Genomic DNA, 20,935 nt, shown 5'->3' with positions numbered 1-20,935 from the left:
AATACAACCTTAATAAAATAATTGAAACAGATTAAATGCAGAACAAAACTGCAAAGCTGTTATCTTGCCAAGAAGCAGTTGCAAGGTAAAGTTATAACCTGTCATAGGTTGTGATTCACATGATACTTAGTTTACACATCGCTAATCTGTTACATGTTGTGATACTGCAATATTTGATGGTTATAACTGAATAAACTATGTCCAAAGTCAATCTGGATATTTGATGCTGGTAAACTTGTCTTCTGAAGGATTTGAGTATAGGATACCGCTTAAGGATAGTGTAATTTGTTATCCAGATAACTCTGCATATCTAGTTTAATGTAATAATATAAATCAGATACAAAGAGACTCAATAATACTCATTCGTATTGTAGTGTTGTCGGATCTGTAAGTTTCGGCCTTTGTTTTGTGCTATGTCTAATTTACACTTTATAATTTCAATAAAATACATGTCTTGTTATCTGGAAGCATATTACAAGATGGAGGCACACAGCCAAGTGTTGACCAACAGCTTGTAGATTGTAAAATATACTGTATTATGTCAGTCAAAATAAAATACTATTGACGAACCCATCCCTGCTAGACAAAATATTTTAATTGCTAATTGTTTGATAAAAGTTTTTCTCTAATAATCTTTGAAAATTCAAGTGAGATGCATATACAAGTGTAATTGTATTATTTATTTAATTTCAGTCTATTAAATGTCTCTTTCAGACATTTTCAAATCTCACCAAACTGCAGGATTTTGGTTATAATTAAAATGCTACATCTTAGAGACCAATAATATTGGTAATTTTTCCCTTAAATGGCAAATTAACCACTTTTTTTTTTTTAACCACAAATTACAAGAATACATTTCAAGTCTTTCAGAAATCAGCTGCCAACTTTATTAATCTATCTGAAAAAAAGATAAAACAAAACCAACAAAAAATATTTATAACTTTAAATAAGCCTTCAGGTTTTACTTTTGCTCAATGGGATCAATCAGTTCAGTAAAATGCTTCAGTTGTTTGCTATGTGAGATCCTCATTGGGATTATGTTTAGCAACTACAGTTTATACAGAAAAGCGTGTAATTTTCTTAGGCACCAAGCAACGATTTTCACTTGTTTAGTTAAGGACTGGGACATAGGAATAAAAACAGAATGGTAAGAGATCAAATTGTGCTTGTATCATAATTTCTAAAACACTCTTTATCCTGCCATTAAGAGAATTGTACAACTCATTGGGTGCCAGAGGGTCTCGCAGCACATGTAACGTAATAAATACATTGCAGTCCTGTGTCAACAAAAGGGTTAATAAATGCTGTTGGCTAGTTACAGTATCAGGAGCTAAGGGGGCTTATTCATTAATCTGCAATAATGGCATTTCAGTGAACAAATAAGCAAAGTTGCACAGAAATCCATATCGCTGTGTTTATTAAACAGTTCTTTCATGTCTGAACTGTGCAAAAAAGGCATTTAAGATGCAAGTTGGTTCTGGCTAGGTATATAGATGCTATTATGTAGGGTGCGAGATTAAATTCCACATGCAAGATCACTGCCACACATCTCACCTACTTGTGGCATGTGAATTTAAGGATTTGCAGGGGAGGGGGACAGAGGAAAAGGAAGTGGCCTCTCTACTTAAATTTGCAGGCCTCAGGAAGGTGAGACCAATCATGCCAAATGGACACATTTAAAATGGAAATTGGAGTGAGGCTGGTTATTCACAAAAATTGCCTCAATGTATTTACTGATAAAGAATTTAAAAAAAAATAGATTAAATTGGGAGAATTTAATAATTGGCCCATCTTTTACAATTATACCTAAAAGTGGTGAAACATTGACATTTTAAAATGTTAATCAGTTTTGCATCTCCATCATTCCTTGACACCTAATAAACTTTGGCAGAGAAAATGTGACACAAAGTTACATCTATCCATGAAACAAATTGTCCTTCAGGGTGCTTAGTTCTTGCAATTATTACATATTACAAATTGTATAGAAATACATGAAAACAATGTATACCATATTATCTTTTTTATTAAATGACCAAGTGTATAATAATTGTTGCTCTAATCCTGAACTATGTTTGCTCGTCAACCTGCTGGCTAAAATCCCTGTACTGTAGGTTTATTCCTCCTATTAGAATTTCCCTTTGTACATGTAGTCTTATTCTTTCTTTTAAGATGTCAATGAAGAAAAGACATCCTGTACATGCTATCAATATTTCTATCTCCACTTCAACTTTTATCATGTCCCGAATACAAAACAAAAATGGTAAAAGGTGCCCATAAGTTATCAATACATCTTTTTTTTTTTTACCTGTACATGCCTCCCACCAAAAAAAAAAAAAAAAAAACCCCGGAAACTTAAACTTGAAATTTTCTTCCAAACAGGTCTGCTCACATTTACATTTAGTGTCCAAAACAAGTTGATTGATAACATCAGTGCCAGCACTACCAGGTCATACAGCGACTTCATTGTATTCTTTTGACAGTTCGCAAATAAGTAAAGTCTCCATTCCACAAAAAGTTACAAAAGATTCTGCTGAACTTCCCTCGGCAAGCAGAAGCTTACTATTCGTGTGTTGGTGAGAGTAGAAGCGGATTGCAGCGTAGCAATGGCGTAAGCTATTTTCTAAGCAATAAATGATTAAAGTCATCTATTTTGTCCTGAAATGCTACCTGTAGTTACAGCAATGCTTATAATGACTGTAGTAAACTTTGCATCAAATAGAATAGTACAGAAAAAGACAGCAGCAGAAGCATTATCTAGTATTTATATATGTTATCAACATAACACAGCAGTAAAAGGCTTAAATGCATATTAATGGGTACCGTGTCTAAAAATTACTAAAGTACCTATTTAGTGTATTGGATATTTTTTCCAAGGAGTGCTTGCTGCATCTACAACAGCATAATAAGATATGTGACTGAGTACAGTTAATTCCTATTGATTAAATAACTTATTTATGTACTATGGGAAATGAAAGGAAATATCTTTTTTGTTTCTCTCCCCTCATGATTTTTATCTCCCCCTCATTAATGCTGACAAGGCAGGCCTTCATTTCACCCTGAAAGGCTTTGAAAGGCTTGCATTGTTCATCACGCTCTTCTTTAGACAGCAAGGTGGCAACAAATGCAGGGTTTCACCAGCCTGACTAAGCCGTGACTGTTCTCTCCGCAGTTACACTGCGAGATAAAACTTTCAATGTCATGAAACCGTGTAAACTACTGTACGTGGACAATTAAAAGAAAAAAAGTATAAATAAATATATAAGTAACAAAAATATGAAGATGTGAGACGATAATGCTTACAATCTAAAATGTGTATTGTATAACTGCAACAAAAAAAAAAGTATTGGGAATGACTAATATGTATGGAAATATTTTTTTTTTCCCAAGCAGCTATTTATACAATAAAAATTAACTGTACCGTGAATTTCCAGAGAAAATGTACAATATGTTAAGCTCTTATAAAAAGACAGACATGACGTAGTAATTAAGTACTTAAAACTTAAGTTCCCTTCCCAAGCTTAAGTGAATAGTATATCCATCTTTTTCATTCTGTTACACACGTTAATGCTTACATTTTCACTCCCGTTCCCTCAAATAAAGTGCGCTGTCCATGGCAGACCATAGGAGATATGCAACAGGAAAAGCCCATTCGTGTACTATTCAAAAACAACAAACTGAAGTGTATTTTGCTTTCCTAAGGTCTTGCCAAAGAAGAAAAGCAGAATGATCTTGCTCATTTCCTCAGTCATTAGTACACATATCCTTCATTATATGGATGAGTATTACAGTAACCACCATCCTGTATGTAGGTCATATTCTCATCAAAATGGGACAGTGGTACTGTGTCCTCTTCATTAATGTGACGTTCCATGTCGGTCTTCAGTAATGGCCGTTGATTGTCTGGGAAGGCCATGGAGAAAAGAGCTTCTGGGTCACAAACAAATTTGTAGACGTATCTCTCTCCAGCAACCTAGCAAATTAAAAAAAAGCCAAACAAGTTTCATTAGAAATTAAAATAATTAAAAACAGGCCACTTCTAGTTTTAGGGCTGTCATTTAGATCTTACCTGCAATAACTTTGTGCTATTATTCCCCATTATTGCTATTTGTCATCCTGTCAAATTGTGTAAAAGCAACTTCAAGGATTGAGTTGCAAGGAGGGCCATGAACCACTGAATTTGAATATTATTTTATATTATTATTTTAAGTCAGTAACGAAACACACCTAGCCTAAAAATTACCTGTAAATCAGGAACACTATATAGTGATTTTTTATTTTAAGTTATATGGGATTCTGCTATGATTTTTAAGAGGCCTGTAATCTATATAAAGTCTAAATGTTTGTCATATAAACTATGGACTGTTTAGAATTAGGAAAAACATTTTTGGAACATGGATATGTTATGAACCACCTGGTAGCAGTTAGAAATCATTATATTAAATAATGCTAACAGTAAAATGAATCTAATGCCAATTATGCTTATGGAAAAACATTCTAGGAACTCACAAATATAATGCCATGGTGACACACAATAAGAAAAAAACAGCTTTAAAGTAAAATATTAGCTGCAAGATTCTTTCATAGGTTTTTTCATTATCCTAACATTTTCTTTGAGTTTGAAACCCTAATTAGGTTGTAAAACATTTTCTCACAAATGCAAACATTTTTAGTGTCCTTTATGCTGAGCTCTCAATGGCCAGAAATCAATGTTTATATTATGAAGTTAGACGATTTTGTACAGTATGTTACATTGGCATTTACAGTAAAAGTACAGGTCAGCAGTCTTTCATGATTAGTGATACAGGCAGAAAGAAAATTCAACTAACTCAAAGGGGTAAATATGATATACTCCGCACATTGAATTTACTCGTATGGGGCTCAATCTATATTCACCACAGTGGCTGATCGGGTCATTTTCGGACTAAATTCCCGAGTGACTTCAAGAGGGAATTTCAGCCAAAAACAGCCTGATATGTCTGCTTGGGCTGATATAGAAAGAGCTCCTTAGTTAGAAGAAAGTTTGACTGCAGCCATCATGTCCCACCTTTTGCATGATTCCCTTCTCATAGTAATAGCGCAGAGAACGGCTAAGTTTATCATAGTTCATGGCCGGTCTGTTTTTCTGAATCCCCCAACGACGTGCCACCTGTCACAAAGAGAATTAAAAAAAAAAAAAGGATTCACGCATTTATTTAGAAATACCTAGAAATAGTCAATGATATTTTTTAAGATATAAGTGTTATATTTTACATAATTTATTGACATAATAAAAAGAATTAACAAAACACATAAAACCCAAGCAAGCTCTTTTTGGGAACGCCTGAGCCCCCACTATATATATATATATATATATATATATATATATATATATATATATATATAAGTGTCAAAAAGGAGAGCTATTGAGCGTGGCATATGTATTTAACAAACGACAGAGAAGCCCAATGCTACATCCAATATGACAAAAATACACAGTAAAATACTTATAATTCTCTTGAAAAAGGGTAATTTAGTTTAACCCTTTGGCCAAAGCATTGTAAGGGTTAAACTAAATTACCCTTTTTCAAGAGAATATATAAGTATTTTACTGTGTATTTTTGTCATATTGGATGTACAGTAGCATTCGGCTTCTCTGTCGTTTGTTGCATAATAAAAAGAACACTATTTTAAATTCAGATTTCAATTGTGCTATGTTTTCATGTTCCGGTCTGAGATTTGTTGAGATAATGGCAATTATTATGCTTTTCCATGGAAACATTGGATTTATACATAGGGCTGTATATGCATGTTGCCTGCAGAATATTTCAGCATTATTTTGTTTTATTTATGCAACAAGAAAGTTACAGGAAATACTTTCTTATGGCAAGGAGATTTTGTACATCCTCAGCCACTTTCTTTGCACAGGTATATGTGTGTGTGTGTATATATAATAATATATATATGTATACATATATATATTTCCAGTTCAATTTTGTCCTTTGTAATGCCACTTGCTCTTAAAAATCTGGGTGTCAATGTCGATGATACTTTCAGGACAATGAATAAAAACTATATATATAAAATATATATTAGGATTCAGTCCACAATCAATTAAGTTCCAGAAAAAAAAAACTGGAGAGGTGCACAAGCTTTCTCAAATATATTGACAAGGCGAACTGAATACCCTCCAAAGTCTTTATTCACAAAAAGAGCAATAGTGCACTATGACACCCTTGGCAATGTCATATTCCACCCACACTATCACAGTTTAATGAATGTGGAGCTAAGACATGCTAAAGCTTAGCACCCTTTAGTGAATATGGGCCTGTGTGTCCACAATTACTTCAGGATGCCTTCAACACCCAACCTTGATATTCATTTCACAGCTCCCACTGATGAAACATGTACATTGAAATTGATGATGAATATAAGATTGATGAATTGATAGATTCATGTTTTGGCAATGATTGAACTTACTGTGAAAACAGAGATTGTTTTGCATTTTCTAACTTTCACGACAAAACACACCATTCATGTCTAATTTTACAAAAAAGTTTGTAAAATTAGCAACATTTCAAAAATGGGGATTTTTAAAATATAAATATTACTAATTACTATTTTTGTTAAATAGATTCTCCAGTCAAATTGGATACTTTTGCTATAATTTTTTGTTTTAAAAGTTTGATCAAAAGTTAAAAAAAAAAAAAAAATAGGCAAAGTGAATTTCGGCAACTTCACCCTTTCTATTATGAGCAATGTCACCCAGAGAATGCCGCCTGGATAATGCTGCCCAGAAGTTGCCACCAACTCAGGGAGCATGTGACTACACTGAATATTCTCCTGGCCAGAGTTGCACATGGAGAGAGCCTAACACAATGCAATGGGCTCCTTGAAATGTATGTGCAACAAATTTGTCAGATAATGTGAAAGCAGAAGAGAGGCAAGTCAAATGACTCAATGAGACTTGACCCCATATCTTGATATTTCCCCATCTCTAACCTTAAATGTAATTCCCATTATAGTAGTAATTTATGTAATGGTTTTGAATACTTTTAAGTACTATATTTATTTAAAGGCAAGATGGCTTCATGTCTATGATAATGTCTATGATAATACACATATTTAAAGGAACTGGAAATTATTATCTCATCTGGTTTTGGACCTTTACCATTAAGAAATATATACACACCTCCTCTGGCTCAATGAGTTTAAACTCCATGCCTCTGCCTGTCCAAGCAATGAAGTGGGAATTTGCAGGGTCATCAAGAAGTGCTACCAAGAACTGCCAGAGTTGAAGTGAACCCCTTCTCTGATATGTAGGTCCCTCACGGTACAACCCTGGTTCTTGTTTAATATCACCTGCAAAACAAAGAAACATCACCATTTAAATAGTTTGTATTGCTATCTATTCTCTGCCATTCCGCTGCAAAGGGTACAGCCTCAAAAACTGCTAGATAACAGAACTCCTGGTTTTCTCAATTTGAAAACCATATATATTATCCTTCTTTCAAATCCTTATCTCACTGCCTCAAAGTGGCGGGGAAGTGGCATCAGATGTTCATGAAGATGCATAGTGGCACTTGTGCTGGTAGGTTTAACCATACTATGAAAGCTTAAACAATATACCCAGCTAAACTAGGAAAGGTACTTGCCAACATTCAAATGAGGCTGGCATGCCAAGGGATATATATATATATATATATATCAACAAAAGAATGAAACAGCGCCTAATAGTATATAACATGCAAATAGAAACTGAACTAATCATATTAATAAACTATGCCTGTGAAAGAAAGGCCACTGGGATAATGTACATTAAGTGACTAATTCACCTGTATTACAATGGATAATAACTAACTAATAGTAGTAATGCTCTGCCATTAAACACGTGCTATACTAAAATACTATAATGAACAAAATAAACAATCAAATACAAGCAATGCAAAATAAAATAAAAAATAGTAAAAACCAGTTCCAATAACACAGTCCTCCGGAGTCTTTGCAGCCTGGACACAGGAATCACCAATTCCTTGAAGGACATCAAAAAACACAGAAAAAAGAGAACAGGCACAGTCCTAGTGTAATAAAGTAAAACAATTTTATAGGACTGGACAGAATAAAAAGTGCACACTCACAAACAAAGCTTGAATTCGAGCAGTTATGAGAAAATCTCAAACTCTGACTCGGCAAAAGGATCCTCGTGGCTTCATCTGTTATCTGGTACTCCACGCTCACCGCAACCGGATGTGGAACTTGCGTGCCATGTCACCTCCAATTCGGCTCCTCCGGCAACAGGAACTCCTCCACTATGTAGCCCAGCTCCCGTTTAGTACACGTTGGTACTTGCGGCAAAGGTCCTTTGCTAGGTCAGTCACAGTGTCCGCTAAAAAAAGCTTATGCGTAGTGATATGGCACTAACACGCTCAGATGGCACCCTACGCGTTTCGTAAGGACGACTTCATCATGGGAAGACATCACTACACACAACATACTATTTATAGGCTCCTAATTATCTGCACTTGATCAATTAATAATGCAATAAGAGTGACCCGATTGCCTTGGGAATGTGTGTGTTAATCAATTTCTGACTGGTAACAGTTGTTTGCAGGTAGGTGGCCCCTCCTCCCAGAGCTCACCCCTCCCCACCTTTTTAACTTGGGTGGTTTTCTCATTTTGATGTATGAACAGGATCTACTATGATTGTTTCACCTCACACAGAGGTAAAATGAAAGGTTCACAGTTCAGTGTTAGGATCTGCAAATTTGGTCATACCTTGACGTTGGTATGCAGGCTTATGACGCTTTGGCCAAAGGGTTTAACTAAATATCCAAGAAAATATTATATGTTTTGTCAATTGGATGTAGCATTGTGTTCCCTGTCTTGTGTTATATATGATGTGGTGGGTATTGGGGTTTGAGCTTACTGGGAATGTGTGTGTTAACCCTCTAAACATTATAAAGAGGATATATAATTAACCCTTCTAAACATTATAAAGAGGATATATAATTATATAATATGGAGAACAACATAGATCAATAGATATAATTAATAATACATCAAGTTCAATTAAATTGATGGATATAATAAAGAATTAATACCGATCATTTAGAAACATAAATATTGGAAAATCTATACGAGACTAAACTGGACAGAACAATAGAAACTAAACTGGATATACCAATACTAATAATGAAAAGACAATAGGAATAAAATAGGAAAAATGCAATTTTGGAATGTGGGAAAAAAACAGTGTCCTGGGATATTTAATATATAAAAATTTAAATTCTGACTTTGTAATGATACCTGCTGTTTGTGCTTCTAGAAGGAGATTTTTGAACTCCAATTGGTATTCAATTACCAGGTCTTGATCTAGTGTAATGTATGATGAAGTGTCCTGCAGGAGACGATCAACTTCTGATATATAATCCGATCTATCCTGCAGGACAATTGCTCCCCCTTTGTCTGCCTGCCTGACAATGAGATCCTAATTGTAACTGATGTTTTTCAGTGCCCGCTCCTCTTCCTTGGATACATTTTTGTTCACTGTATTGGCAGTATTTAGACAAAACTCAAGATCCACTGTATAGAATGTTTCTATAAAGTTCCCTTTTGATATGGGAAATATGTGGATTTAGGTGCAAATGGAGAATATCGATAGCCAATAACCACATTTTCACTTGTGGAATTAATGATATCCGAATGTACGATAAGATCAACTAACGAATCATGAATCTCAGGATGCAAAGTTGCATTAAACAGTGCATCCCCTCCTAACTCTTATTCCAGAATAGGTGTTCTCCATATTATAGGACCAAGAAGGGTATTAGCTGCAATGGGATCTGGCATACTAGTCATACTCTCACTATGGTCCCCTGGTCCAATAATGAATGATGTTAGAGCATTAATGCAAAACTTTAAAAGAACAAAAAAAAATTGTTTGAAACATGCCATGTATATTTGGATTCTATTATTGACCCATTATACTACAGTATTAGTTTTGTTATTTGGTCCCTATTCTTTAGCCTTTAGTTTCCTACACAGTAGGTTAGTTTCAATTGGGCTTATTTAAAGACCCACATTTTGAGACTTTAATTGGTCTAAATCATTCATGCATTAGTGTATTTTATTCTTTAGATTATTAATCCTATTCAAATTGCCTTTTTTCCTATTGTCTTTTCATTTTTTATTATTGGTATATTCAGTTCAATTTATTTTGTTCTGTCCAGTTTAGTCTCATAAAGATTTTCCAATACTTATGTTTCTAAATTATCAGTATTAATTCTTTATTATAACCATCAATTTAATTGAACTTGATGTATTATTAATTATACCTATTGATCTATGTTGTTCTCCATCTTATATAATTATATATCCTCTTTAATGCTTAGAGGGTTAACATTGAGGCAATCATGTCAATCTTATAGCATTATTAATTGATCAAGTGCAGATAATTAAGAGCCTACAAATAGTATGTTGTGTGTAGTGAAGTCATCCCCTGATGAAGTCGTCCTTACGAAACGCGTAGGGTGCCATATCACTAAGCATAAGCTTTTTTTAGCGGACACTGTGACTGACCTAGCAAAGGACCTTTGCCGCAAGTACCAACGTGTACTAAACGGGAGCTGGGCTACATAGTGGAGGAGTTCCTGTTGCCGGAGGAGCCGAATTGGAGGTGACATGGCACGCAAGTTCCACATCCGGTTGCGGTGAGCGTGGTGTACCAGATAACAGATGAAGCCACGAGGATCCCTTTGCTGAGTCGGATTTTGAGATTTTCTCATAACTGCTCGAATTCAAGCTTTGTTTGTGAGTGTGCACTTTTTATTCTGTCCAGACCTATAAAATTGTTTTACTTTATTACACTAGGACTGTGCTTGTTCTCTTTTTTCTCTGTTTGTTGATGTCCTTCAAGGAATTGGTGATTCCTGTGTCCAGGCTGCAAAGACTCCGGAGGACTGTGTTATTGGAACTGGCTTTTATTTTGTCCAGTCCTATAAAATTGTTTTACATCATTATACTAGGAGTGCGCGCCTGTTCTCTTTTTTCTGTGTTTGTATATATATATATATATATATATATATATATATATATATATATATACACATACTATATTCATATATATGCGAAGCTGTGTTGTAAAAATGTCTTATAATTTAAAGCAAATTGGGACGACAACATATGTAGAAAAATAACAATGACCCAAAGTCCAAACATAAATGTTGGCACAGACATATTGCTATGAAGTCAACAGTTTCCTCTACTGAAATACTATTCGAACCTAAATGAAACCTTTTATTTTACATTTGTAAACATATATAAGTAACACAAATTATACAAGCACATGTTTCTATTTCATGTATTGCTATCATGTTAAACAAACAGTACAGTATGTTTGTTCATTATGTTGTCTATTCAATTTGTGAAAACACATGCTAATAGGTCTCCATTTTCTTAACTATTAAAATGAATGCACAAAAAGTACAAGAATTTCTCAAAAAAAATTAGAATAAAAGATAGCAACTGGCTCTAAAATTCGAAGTACAAAAGACACTGTTATACGACGCGCTACTATTTTGTTAACAGTATAATTATATTTGTATTTCCACATAAAATAAGAACAGCAAAAAAAATTATTAAGGTGTAACTCATAATTACGGCAAATTCCCAATGGCAAAGAGCACACTAAGTACTATAGAAAATTGCTGTGGGGTTTTAACTTACAGATACATGTAGCAGCCATTATCACTCACGCTGGCGTGTTGTAGCGGGACACACACAACGCTCTAGTGGGAGCGGACACCACTGTGTGTTAAAATAGCCGTGTGTGGGGTAAGGGGACGGGGCTACCACATTATTGCATTTGCTGTCACAATAACGCCTGCTACAGTACATCTGTACATATATGTAACCAAGTGCCAGAGATTACATGTTCAATTGTAGTAGAACATTATTATTACAACTTCCATCCTACTAAGGCAGGGGTGAGCAACCCCAGTCCTCAAGGGCCACAGGTGGCTCAATCAGTGGCTCAGTCAGATAAAGCCATGTGCTGCAGCAGGGATATCCTGAAAACCTGACCTGTTGGTGACCCTTTAGGACTGGAGTTGCCCACCCCTGTACTAAGGACATCATATTAGAATATTAAGCAAAAATAGCTTAAACAGTTTAATTCATTCTATGAAGCCACAGAACTTGTCCATGTGAAAATTACTCCTGAGAATCTTGCTCTGTCCTATCCCCTATCCATGTTTGTCTGAATTTTGATGTAGGACCTGTTTTATATTGTTGCATACTTTTTACTAATATAACATAGCAAATACATTTTATTTTATTCAGAAATCTCAACGATTAACTAATCAAAATGATTTCAATGTATGCTGGATGAACAAGCTGTTTTCAAATCTCAATGACTAATTCTCCAGATGAACTGCGGCAATTAGCTGTTCATTTTGCACTCTAGGTGACCCACAGCCCTAGACGTCTGTCACAATCATATGAGAAGATTGATTGTCCAAATTTATGTAGCTGCTGACTAACCTTATACAATGGTTAATAATAAGGAATTTTCTTACTGCAGATCACGCTTAAAAAATCAGCACTTTGCTTTATTTTCTCCTTTAGATAACAGTTTTGCTGGAAGCATATAATATGATTTCCTACTGAGGAAGTGGAAGCTCTTTTAAACACCCCACAACCCTCCCCCCCCCAATATTTAAAAATAAAAGCCAATATTCTCAAAGTGCCACAGCATAAAATGTCACCCTACAGACCATTAAATAGGCTTATTGAACAATATTAAGCTAGAGTAACACTGTTTGCATATTGCAACAGATTATATATATATATATATATATATATATATATACATACACACACACACACTGTATATATAAAACTATACATATACATACTGTACACACATACAGTAGTGAAGCTCATGTCCAGGACAGAAAGCCTAGGCTGTTTGCATATTTATCATGCAAATCATGTATCTGTGGATAACTAGAGAAACCAGCATGCGTCAGTCATCACCAATGCTTTTCTGCTCCGCTTAGCTAATTAGTGGCTCAGCTTTACACAAATCTTTTGTACAAGACTAAATGTTCTGAGCGCAACAAAAATCCACCAATGATTTCTTCTAGCAACACACAACTCTGCATAGAGGTGGGTAAACATTGGAAAAACATTCTGGAGAGACAGATCATATATATCTCCCTGTGCCTCAGGCACCAAAAAAACATATAGATTGTAAGCTCCACGGGGCAGGGACCTGTGCCTGCAAAATGTCTTTGTAAAGTGCTACGTAAAACTACCCGCGCTATACAAGAACATGCTATTATTATTATATAAGTACAAGAATGTCACGTAGGACCAGCATGAAATACGTTCTTAATCGAACTAAGGAACGCTTTTCCCTATCAGATCACCCATATTTCCTAAATGCAACTGCTAAAACTCTTGAAGTGATCTATATATGCAGATTAAGTATACAATACACAGTCCGAAAAAAAAATTATTTCGTTAGATGAACATGAACAAAATCATTTGTTTTCAACTGTCATTAACTCCTACATAGGGAGCACGCAAAAATCAGGCAGGAGAACATTCCTAGGAGTCTTAGGCTGCGGCCATGGTGAATGCTGGAGAGGGCGCAAGCATTCACTCGGCTTCCCCGCCGCCTGCAGCAGGAGAGATCTGTGTCCTGCATGCAGAGGAGACAGGGAGGCATGTCGGGGGGCGTGGCCATGACATCACGGAGCTGTTCACCCTCATTGGGCGAACCGAAAACACGTGACCCGGCTGCCGCACATGAAAACAGATTTTTCTGTTCCCTCCTGCATCGCGAGCGCTGGCGCCTCTGCTCCCATGCGCGTTGGCGCACTCTATAGACAGCCTCATAGAGGCACATCTACCATGGCCGCAGCCATACGTATCCTTTTTTGCCTATGCAACTAAAACTTACACATGCAAAAATACATACCATCAAATTTCTCAGGAACAACACACGTGTCATCAAAGAACTGACGAGGCCCCTTTTCAAACATGCAACCTATGATTAAAACATGAAATACATAACAATATTACATAAGTATATATATTTATACACACACACATTCAGCAGTGGATCGACAATAATGATGATGATTTGCATTTTTTGGCAAAAACTCACTAAGTGCCCTTCCTGGCTTAGAATTTCTTGATACTTCTATTGAAAAACGAATGAAGTGCCTATTTAGTCATAGCTCAGAGTTACCAAAACATAAATCTCATTAAATATGAATTTGAAATAATGTCAAAAATAACATTTAATTGCCTTTTCCTCAGTACTCAAAGAATGTAGTTAATAACTTTTACCGCTAGATGTTGTGAGACTGTGAATGAATAAAAAAGTATCTTTAATTATTTTATTTTTTTTAAAGTTACCTTCTGCTCCATTGGGATGAGCAAGGAAAGCTTCTTGCCTCATATAAATGGAATGGCAGCTAGGCACTTCTGAGAAGAAAAGAAGACAATGCTAATTAAAGGAGTATCTGGAATTGAAAGCGTGTACGTTATCAATGAGACAGGTTGAAGACAGAAGAGTAACAGAAAGGGACATAAGTTGCAGCAAAAGGGAACCTGTCAACACATTGTTAGCATTTTCAGACACACGCACATGGCACTGCAAAATGAAACCAGGATATGAGGAACATTGATTTTATCTAACGTAGTCACTTGAACTCAAACTTTCTTCATAATCAACCTTGCTTAAGGTCAACTCCTTTGGCAATCGCACATTATTTTAAATAGCACTTCGAATATTTTTTGTAAGGTAACCGGGATTCACATTTGCTTCATTTTTCTATATCCTATTTTCTGACCTAATTACAATTCCTAAATTCTATTCAATAATCTAAATTATTACCAAAGCTGTAACATTCAACAGGAGGAAACATAAATAACATGACGTTATCCCTTTACAACTGTATACAGGTACCTTTGTCTCTTTAAATACATAATAATAATAATAGCAACAACAACAACTTTGTTTCATATAGTACTTTTCTCCCAATGGGACTCAAAAGGCTTCACAATTACAGTACAGTGCACAGCACGCTGCACATAGGATGTTTACAGACACAGTCCTTGCTCAGATGAGCTTACAATCTATGTTTTTGGTGCCTGAGTCATAGGGAGATGACACCAGGAATTGAATCAGGTTCCCCTGCTTCAAACACAGCGTTATTGTTTGCAGAGTCAGTGTCTTTACTCGCCGAGCCACTCCTTCTCCCTTCGGTTTAGTTTAGACACAAATACATAGAAAGAATAACATGCTAAGAGAAAACTGAATCATCAATTCAAATAGATTTTGTCAGTGAAAGAAAAATAAATACACTTCCAATACATTTCTATAATAGATTTTATTTGTTGCTTTATTTCCAATTTACTGCTTATATAAAGTACCACTGTGGGCGTGAAACGCGTTAGAGGATTCATTTTGCCTTCCTTTTTTATGCTATGGCTTTTGTCTAAATAACTCAAATTTTTTATTGCTTCTCACACTCTAGTAGTCCTGACGGTTTTTTTTTCTTCCTAATTTAAAGTTATATAAAAATATTATTTATAAATCCATAGTCTAAACGTGTGTTCCTCATTCCTGTCCTTAGGTCACCTCAGCCAGACAATGTTTTAGGGATAGCCGGCTAGTCATGCAAACATGTGGGCTTGGTAATTCATTAATTATTTCTAAAATGTTGTCTTGGTGAGGTGTACAAAGGAATAGGTTGAGAAACAAAGGTCTAAACCTTGCAAGTTAAAATATAATTCAAGCCATTTCTGGCTGATCCATTTAATATAGCGTGACAATCATGATGCAGGAAGGAACCAATATATGTTTAGGACAAAATGCTGCTTATTTATGTGGCTGATACAATACTGTACTATTTTATTATGTACAAGAACAGAATAGTTGTTATTTCTTTCTTCCTAACATTTTTAGGCTACTGTACTTTAAGCCAGAGATCTTTTAATGAGACGTTGCATCTGTGCTGAACTAATATAGCTTCATAGTGCAACTCTATCATTGATGCTACGACCTGGAAAATGTTGAAAAATGTAAAAACTCACTATGAAAATCAAGGTGTATTTTTTTTACAATTCTTTTATTGTGGGTCATGTGTAAACCTATCAACTGTTAAAAAACATTGTGTGTGTGCTGATCACGTACATTTTAAGTGAAACTTCTTTGTCTTTTGTCACTGTTTTGACACAGAAATTGTATTTGTAATGGTGATATTTTTAATTAATAACCAAAATTTCAGTGCAAAAACACAAAGAAGTTTGACTTAGAACGTGTGTTTTAGCTATTTGCACTTCTATATTTATAGTAGCTGAATTCCTTGTGTCAGTCAGTTTGTGAGAGTGTGAGAGTCAGTCAGTCAGGTACAGGGGGAGAGGAGGTCAGTGGGTGCAGTAGAGGGGATCAGTGGGTGCAGCAGGGAGAGGGGATCGGGATGAAGGAGGGAGGTGGCGGCGGCTCACGGGGGGGGGGGGGTGTATTGATCATCATCGGCTGCAGCTCACGGGGGGCAGCGGCTCTCGGGGAGGCGGGCAGAAGGGTTCGGTGGCGGCTCACGGGGGGGTGGCGGGCGGAAGTCGTCGGCTCACAGGGGTGGGGCACGGGAGAGCTTGGTCTGCGGCTCAAGGGGGTGCGGGAGTGTGTGTGGTCCTCCTCTCGCTGTCTTTCTCCTCTCTGGTGACTCCTACTGGCAGTTGGCAACACTGACGGCCTCATCTGCCAGCAGTGACGTCACTTCTGTCACCATGACTTCCGCATCAATCAACTGCATTCACTGCCAGTGAATTTTGCTGATGTGGTAGGTGCCGCTAAAGAAGTTTCATTTCAAAAAGACAACATAATTGATCTGATTTAGAAATAACCAATCTACACAAGACTTTCTCTTGTTAAAATCTATATGGTACTGAAGACACTATTGACAAGATCTAAACCCCTCTAAACTACAACGCATCCGTTACTCAAAAGGTCTAACTGTTAATTTATGACTATCAGAGTGGGTCAGGCCCTAATCAAATTGCAGAAACATTTCCAAAGTGATTATTCAATCAAATGACTAACATGGTTAATTAGGAGCCGTAAACATTGCTCTGAAGTTCATCAAATTAATGACTTGCCCAGAAAAATTGCAGCTAATTAAATTGCCTGCTGCTTCCATTTCTACCTTATCTAATAAGAAGTCACATCAATGAAATTTAGCATTTACAGTTTCAAACTGTACTAAATGTTGATGCAAAACACAGAACAATTTGCACTGGTTAAACAGGGTTAGTTCAAAGCAAACAATTAGTAGACAGTGCAGACTAATTGTATCTTTCCCTGTGATTAAGACATAACTAAAGGAAAGTATATCTAATTCCTAGAAACTCAATCTTCATTCCACCTCCATATCTGATATAAAATGATTTGAGTGGCTTTATTGCTCTCCGCTTACTCAACAGCTTGTATGTTATAAGACTAAATACATGTACATGAAGAAACTGCATGTAGAGAAAGAAACGATTTCCCAATGTTAAAGTCAATGTAAGTACATGGAGAAATACTTTAGCTACTGTGGTCTTTTTGGAGGACTGGTCAAGATACATCCTATTAGACAATTGAGGGAACAAGTTATACCGGAACACATTACCCTACTGGGAAAGATCTACAAGAAAGTCTTACACACTGATACAAAATAATTATGTCTATATTTAAAGAGGTTGTGTAAAACAAATTGGTTTTCTGAATTACTTTTTCCATTGTCACTGTTCCCAAATCTATTTTTACTTTTACAAAAAATAAAGCACTAGGTTTTTTAAGCTTGAATGTTGCCTCATGCCTACTTGGAAAGATTTTTGTAACTGCATTTTTTACTTAGTGCCTTTCTGGAGCACACTCTACTTTTGTGGCACAGAAACTGATGTACTAGACCAGGAGTGGCCCTAAATCTGACAAGCTACAGGTAGCCCTTGAGGACTGGAGTTGGCCACTCCTGTACTAGACAAACATACTTTAGATACAAAATATAATGTAAACTAAAATAGTACTGCCTTAAGATACATTGTGGTATTAGAAGGGTCAAAAGGCAATACCTTTTGGGTAAAAAAAGGATCCTACTACATACAATATAACAGCAACATTTTAGAAGTGGTATGACAAGTCTCTGACCCAGGGTTGCACATGACTAATTATTATATATCCCATGAATGGGAAGAAGTGGGTTTTTGGAGCTGAATATTGTGTTCATTTCAGCTATTGGGACCCCCAGGCTCCCAAGATACTTAGCGGGAAAGGTAGCGCTGGCATGTCTGCATGTTTAAAACCCCCTCCTTATGCGGGCCAATAGGAAGCCATAGGAGCTTAAGCCCTTTGAGTGACAGTGGGTCAGTGGGGTCTGAGTTCCACGGCCCCACTGGCACTTGCGATCAAATGACTGTTTCATCACTGATAGCAAAACGAAGGGGAGGAGTAATCCATCCGCCGTCAGTGATGATCACGTACTGTGCTCTATAGGAGCGCAGGACGTCATCTCCCCTAATACAACAAGCATAAGGCTGAGGCCCCGCTGCACGCGTCCGCACAGCTGCCTTGCTTGCCGGCGGCGCATGCAAGTCACTGCACCGCGATCTGCAGCTGACTTTTTTCAACGCGGGAGGCGTGGCCAAGATGGGTCAGGGGCGCGGCCATGACAGGGGGGTAATGTCCCTCTGCAGGCTGTGCGGTCCCGCGGATGTCACATACCCCCTCCCCCCCCTCGGTTTCTGCAGCTCACCACAAACCATAGCCGGGGAAGACAGTGAGCGGATCTGTGCCCCGTCACCCCCTCAGCAAACACAGGGAGAGGGTAGCCGCCTCCCTTCCGTAGCTCGACAGCTCCCCTCCTCATTAGCCGACTGCCGCACCACGTGACGCGTCAGAACTGCAAATCACCAGGCGCTTGCTGCTCCGGCGGGCTGACGCGTCACAGCACGCAGTCAGCCTTGTTGGAAGGAGGCATCGGGGACCAGCACCCTTGGTGGCCCGCGTTGCCGCGCGCGACGCCGACCGCAGCAGGGCAGCAGCCTTATTATCGGGGTGACAATTACGTGCCATTGATAATTGAGGTTTATTCATATTTTTATCTCCCCTGTGCCCCAATCACGCTGCACTGAGGAATCTGATATCACTTTAATAATAATAGTAATAATCATTTTAATGTTGTCTTCTTTTTTATACAAAGGGAATGACAAACATTTTTCTTCCTCTATTATATTTTACTGCAAGTATATTTCTGTTACTTGTTTAAATTGCACTCTTCCTTGCCCCTCCTATGTTTCCTAGTCTGTAAGCTGCACAAGCAGAGCATGAACAGAATGACATATTTGAATGGAATACAGGCCAACGGGTTCCTGTTTATCTATCTGAACTGAGAATATAGTCTTCTCATTCACTATACATTAGGAGCACACTGAGGCCATAAACTGGTGTCATGTAACATACTGGCACAGCCAATGAACATTAATCATTGCTTCAAATATCTGGCAAACACAGCAGCTGATGGAACACTAAACCCCTAAGCTCTCTATTATTGAACTGTTCAGTTTCTTCTCTCCTACTCAATTTTATGAATGAAACTTCAGGCTATACAAAGTCCATTCATGTAAAAGCAGTTCTTACAAGGCCCAGCCCTTGGGGATCAATCAGTCATAGAAAAAGCTTATGTGATTGGTTTAAGACAGTCTTCAGACTTCCATTACCGATTTAAAATGTACCCTGTGTTCATCTGACCTTTGTTAATGCATAAGGAGTAAATCCAGACTGTACTCTCAATTCTCAAATCAAATAACTAGACAGTTGCACTTACAGTAACTGTTGATCTGGATATGTATCCATTTGTTAAAAAAAAATTCTCTTCCCTAGCAAAATTAACTGGGCTGATTCTGATAGCAAAATAGGTCCAAACGTTGGTTAATTGTAGTCAGAATGACACACTGAGTTACACTACTATTTGTAGTGTTTGTATTCCTCAATTGTATTATGTGCTCATACAAAATTTCCACACATTACTTGGTACTTAAATATCGCTGGAGATCATCTTGGCACTGTTTTTTACCCTAAAATCCCTGATTTGCCTGAGTATAAGATGACGTTTTTTTCCACTAAAGTTAAATCAATAAGTACATACTCGCTTTAAAATCGGGACCCACCCACTTTGTGAGCAAATCAGCAGTCGGATGTATGAGGTACAACAGTGGAAATAAGCGCACACCCAACCCATCTAATTAAATGTAAAGATACAGTATCACCATGCAGGGAGATGCAGCTGGTAGTAAGATGTTTCTCAACACCTTAAGTAGATGTCACAGAAAACACTCTAAAGCGCAAACTCCCCTCAAGCATAAAAATAGAAAAAAAACATACATAGTGCAGATGTGTATAACAAATGTCAAATATAAATATCAGAACTAGTGAGTGCACAATCACGTGGTGGAAAAGGTTTTCAATCGTTGTATATAATATCTGGATCAAAGTTGGCTCAGACAGGAACTCTCCCAAACATGGAAGGAAGAAAATGTATAATAGTGTAAAACCATTTAATGATAAAGATAAGTAAGCGCAGTGAGCCCATTCAACTCACATGCTGGAAATAGAACAAAAGCAATTTTGACCACTATGGTCTAGCAGCAACAGCTCCCCGGTCAGTGATCAGCTGGCAGTAGGTTGTCCTACTGGTAGGTCTTGTGAGCACTAAACTGCTTAAAGTACAGCTGCAAGTATATCAGGCAGGGTTTCACAACTCCAGTCCTCAAACAACCCCCAACAGGTCAGGTTTTCGGAATATCTTTGCTTCAGCACAGGTGGCTCAATCCGTGGCTCAGACGAAGAGCCTGCTTCAGCACAGGTGGCTCAGCCTAAGACTGAGCCACTGATTAATCCACCTGT

General features: G+C 37.1%; 1 protein-coding gene across 3 annotated transcripts in view; it reads right to left on the bottom strand.

Annotated features, from left to right (window-relative positions):
* Nucleotides 1–862: 862 nt before the first annotated feature.
* The window catches only part of ETV1 (ETS variant transcription factor 1), a 64,577-nt gene continuing 44,504 nt past the window's right edge, over nt 863–20,935 (bottom strand). For all 3 annotated transcript variants that reach the window (XM_075587225.1, XM_075587226.1, XM_075587227.1), the window contains exons 9-13: nt 14,404–14,472; nt 13,961–14,029; nt 7,169–7,338; nt 5,045–5,146; nt 863–3,970 (exon numbers count right to left, since the gene is read on the bottom strand). In XM_075587225.1, the coding sequence (XP_075443340.1) occupies nt 3,749–3,970; nt 5,045–5,146; nt 7,169–7,338; nt 13,961–14,029; nt 14,404–14,472 (632 nt within the window). In that variant the 3' untranslated portion in view covers nt 863–3,748. The remainder of the gene's footprint in view (nt 3,971–5,044; nt 5,147–7,168; nt 7,339–13,960; nt 14,030–14,403; nt 14,473–20,935) is intronic.

Source organism: Ascaphus truei, chromosome 2, assembly GCF_040206685.1.
Source record: "Ascaphus truei isolate aAscTru1 chromosome 2, aAscTru1.hap1, whole genome shotgun sequence".
NCBI classification, from domain to species: domain Eukaryota; kingdom Metazoa; phylum Chordata; class Amphibia; order Anura; family Ascaphidae; genus Ascaphus; species Ascaphus truei.
The sequence above is the reverse complement of the archived record's forward strand: the minus strand, read 5'-3'. Positions and strand labels throughout refer to the sequence as shown.